At 41.4% G+C, this 4,308-nt stretch overlaps 1 protein-coding gene across 1 annotated transcript; it reads left to right on the top strand.

The window, feature by feature from the left end:
• The first annotated feature begins 232 nt into the window (after positions 1-232).
• Positions 233-2,478, top strand: LOC133031950 (uncharacterized). Its single transcript, XM_061105746.1, has 2 exons — positions 233-1,319; positions 1,466-2,478. The coding sequence occupies exons 1-2, from the start codon at positions 233-235 to the stop codon at positions 2,476-2,478; spliced, it is 2,100 nt and encodes a 699-aa protein (XP_060961729.1).
• The last annotated feature ends 1,830 nt before the right edge of the window (positions 2,479-4,308 follow it).

Genomic DNA, 4,308 nt, shown 5'->3' with positions numbered 1-4,308 from the left:
ATCTAATAAAATAACTACATTACTATCGGGAGAAAATATTAGCAACCTAAATATTTTAAGAGACAATTAATATTTAAGTTCAGAGAACAAAAATATTAATTATTCTGGAAAAAAAATGTACACTTATATAGCTTAATACTCTTTAGTGCATGTTGAGGAGGCGATTCTGGTGGATGATCGATGGTGTTTGGTGGGGATATTTTTGAATGCCAGATCAATAGATTTCGAAGCCATGAAGCACACTTTAGCTGGGTTGTGGAAGCCGGGAAAAGGCTTGTTTGTCAAGGAAATGAAGCCTAACCTTTATCTATTTCAGTTTTACCATGAGATCGATATCAAGCTGGTTATTAATGGCAGCCCTTGGACATTCAATCGGCTACCATTGATCTTTGGTAGAGTCCCGCGGGGTGGAGATCCGAAAGCTGTAAAGCTTAATCAGATTGATATGTGGGTGCAGATTCATGGTCTTTCTACGGGATTTATGAAGAAGAAGGTTGTTTCTACAGCTGCAAACTATATTGGATCCTTTGTTGAATCGGATCCTAAGAACTATAATGGTCTTTGGCGTGAATATCTTCGGGTAAGAGTGACGGTGAACATTGATATTCCTTTGAAACGGCTTATGAAGCTTAAGAAAACAGGTGGTGATTGGTTTTATGCCAATTTTAAATATGAATTTGCTCCTACGTTTTGTTTTATATGTGGTTTAATAGGACATTCCAAAAACTTTTGTCACAAGTTATTTGATACACCTAAGGATGAGATAGTTAAGCCATATGGGAGTTTCATGCGTGCGCAACCACGGAGAAAAAATTATCTACTGAGTTCTCAGTATTTGCGTACGGGCACGGATTCGGATGAACAATTTGTCCAGGCTTCTCCGGTGCGACAGGAAGATGAGTCCGACAAGCCGCCGGTGCAAAGTGGGAAGTTTCCCTGCTTGGAATTCGAAATTAATCAACAGTCAAAGGGGGGTAATGATGTTCCTGATTTGGGGGTTGATGGGAATATTCCTATTAATGAGAATTTGAATAATCCTGGAAACAAAAAGAATGTTTCCAATTCTAGTGCCACTGAAAGAGGAAAGTCGGTTGTTTTTGGAAATCATGTGCAAGGTGGGAAAGGGCAACCTTCTCTTTTTCTTGGTGGACTTATCAGGCCACATGGAGGACAAGGGGGCCGTGGGCCTTCTACTGATTCTAAGAGAAGGCGTCAACATGAAGGGGTAGGTGGGCCTGAATATGTTGATATGGATGCAGAGGATAGTGTTGAATTGGATGTTAATGGACTCTCAAAAAACGAGTTCGAGGTGGGCTCTGGTTTCCAGACCCACCGGGCATTATGAGTACATTAAGTTGGAATTGTCGTGGGATGGGCAACCCATGAGCGATACAATTTCTTTATGATACCGTGGCCCATAAGAAACCTAATTTTATCTTTTTATGTGAAACTTTGTGTCGTAAAGATGTGTTGGAGCGAGTTCGAGTGAAGCTGAAATTTGGAGGGGTGTTTGCGGTTGATGCATGTGGAAGAAGTGTGGGGGTAGCTTTGTTATGGAGGAACAAGGATGATGTCAAAGTTCTGAATTTTGCAACAAACTTTGTTGATGTAGAGGTTCGGTCTAGTAATATTGGGGAGTGGCGTCATACGGGATTTTATGGGGAGTCAAAAAGAAATCTGCGTGGGTCTTCTTGGGAGCAACTTCGGACGTTGGCTCATGGGAATACTCTTCCTTGGTGTGTGATTGGTGACATGAACAATGTTCTCTCTCAGGAGGACAAAAGAGGGGGACACCCCTATCCCAACTGGTTAATTGATGGCTTTCGGGATATTCTTCAGGAGTGTGGTTTGATTGACTTAGACATTGTGGGGCATCAGTTTACTTGGGAGAAGAGTCGTGGTACGGATAACTGGATAGAGGTTCGTTTAGATCGTGCTTTGGTCACTGAAAGGTGGCTCCAACTCTTCCCTTGGGCCAAACTTATTAATCTTGAGGTATCTTCTTCTGATCATTGTCCTATTTTACTTGATGTGGTTATTCATAATATAGTCTCTAGGAATTGTAAATTTTGGTTCGCAAATTGTTGGCTTCGGGAACCACTCTCTTATCAAGTAGTGAAGGAGTGTTGGGAGGAGTATTATTTAGTGGGTATCCAAGAGAAGATCCAAAGGTGTGGGGAGTTTCTCTCGGTTTGGGGAAAAGATTACTCGGGTAATTTTGCTTCTCATTTAAAATATTGGAAGAATGAGGTGAGGCGTTGGAAACAAGGTAGAGATCCGGATGCTATTGCTAAGTATAAGGAGGTTGAGACAGAACTTTTAGAGGTTCTTACTCAGAAGGAGGTTTTTTGGCGCCAACGATCGAAACAATTGTGGTTACAAGAGGGGGTTAAAATTAGCAAGTTTTTTCATGCAACAGCTTCTTCTCGGCGCCGTATGAATGCTATTGATAAACTTCAGTGCGAAGATGGAAGTTAGGTTGCTTGGGACTCGGGCTTATCAGATGTTATGTGCTCTTACTTTCAGAATTTGTTCACTAGTTCCAACTGTACTATGGATGATGTTCTTGATGGGATTTCTACAACTGTGACTCCAATTCAGAATGATTCTCTTTTTCAACCAGTGACTGATGAAGAAGTAAAAGCGGCATTATTTCAGATGCACCCAGATAAATCCCCTGGGCCGGATGGTATGACTCCTAGTTTTTATCAAAAGTGTTGGGCAATTGTGGGTGATGATGTTATCAAACAGGTCCGCTCTTTTTTCTTATTTGGTCATTTGCCAACTGGTCTTAATCATACTAATTTAGTGTTGATCCCTAAAAAGAAAAATGCCACTACTATGGGTGATATGCGTCCGATTGCTCTATGTAATGTCCTTTATAAAGTGTGCTCTAAGGTTCTAGCTAGTCGGTTGAAGCATGTTCTTCCTTCTGTCATCTCAGAAAACCAAAGTGCTTTTATTCCGGGTCGTCTTATAACGGATAATATTATGATTTCGTTTGAGGTAATGCATTATCTTAAGCGGAAGAGAGTTGGAAAGGAAGGTTATATGGCTCTTAAGCTTGATATGAGTAAAGCGTACGACCGTGTTGAGTGGCTTTTTCTTCAAAATATGATGCTAAAAATGGGCTTTGATGTTCGTGTGGTTGATCTTATATTGCATTGTGTCTCAACGGTCACATACACTATTACTCATGGGGGTCGTGAGATGGGGCCAATTGTTCCTGGAAGGGGTCACAGACAAGGTGATCCTCTTTCTCCTTATTTATTTCTTTTGTGTGCTGAAGGTTTTTCTTCTCTTATAAGGAGATTCGTAGCAAGGGGAGTTCTTCATGGTTGCCGAGTGTGTAATGGTGCCCCAATTATTTCACATATGCTGTTTGCGGATGATTGCTATATCTATTGTAAGGCTATTAACAGGGAGGCTCGTAGTGTCCTTCTTTTGCTTCAGATCTTTGAACAAGCCTCTGGTCATTGTGTTAATTACTCAAAGTCTACTATTTTCTTTAGCCTCAACATTACTTCGGCTTCTAGACAAGAAATGTGTAACCTTCTCCGTATGGATGAAGCTCCTGAAAATAGTTTGTATCTTGGCCTTCCCTGTATTATGGGCCGCAATAAGAATGCCTTTCTTGGCTTCTTGAAAGACAAAATGCAGAAGAGATTTCAGAGTTGGGAAGGCCGCTTGCTTTCAAATGCGGGCAAAGAGGTGTTGATTAAAACAGTTGCTCAAGCTCTTCCTACTTATGCTATGTCTGTGTTTCTGTTGCCGGTGGAAACTTGTAATAAGTTGGAAGGAATGATGAGTAAACATTGGTGGAGTTTGGGTTCCAATCAGAACCGTGGGGTGAGTTGGGCGAGTTGGAATAAGTTGTGCCGTCATAAGCATCATGGTGGACTTGGATCTCGACATTTAAGGGATTTCAACTTAGCCATGTTGGGAAAACAAGCTTGGAGGTTAGTTACACAAGATCACTCTCTTGTTAGTCAGGTTTATAAGGCCCGATATTATCCTCATGATTCTTTTTTGAGTGCTTCTCTTGGTCCGAATCCTAGCTTCATATGGAAGAGTATTTTTGAAACGCAAGATTTGATCAAGAAAGGGGCTCGTCGGGTTGTTGGTCCAGGCACCAATGTTAGTGTTCAACTTGATCCTTGGCTTGCAAATGACTCTCATCCGTGGGTTACTTCTACAGCTAATGGTATGGAGAATTGGACGGTTAACAACCTCATGGTGGTGGGTGAACGGGTATGGGATATTGAGGTAGTTTCGGATATCTTCAATGATCGAGATAAGGAGAGCATC

Source organism: Cannabis sativa, chromosome X, assembly GCF_029168945.1.
Source record: "Cannabis sativa cultivar Pink pepper isolate KNU-18-1 chromosome X, ASM2916894v1, whole genome shotgun sequence".
NCBI classification, from domain to species: domain Eukaryota; kingdom Viridiplantae; phylum Streptophyta; class Magnoliopsida; order Rosales; family Cannabaceae; genus Cannabis; species Cannabis sativa.
The sequence above is the reverse complement of the archived record's forward strand: the minus strand, read 5'-3'. Positions and strand labels throughout refer to the sequence as shown.

Excerpts from the sequence above, each read along its gene's own strand:
- LOC133031950 (XM_061105746.1), top strand. The coding sequence starts at position 233 with ATGAAGCACACTTTAGCTGGGTTGTGGAAGCCGGGAAAAGGCTTGTTT. Across the intron at positions 1,320-1,465 it reads CGAGTTCGAGGTGGGCTCTG|ATGTGTTGGAGCGAGTTCGA; the intron begins GTTTCCAGACCC and ends TGTGTCGTAAAG.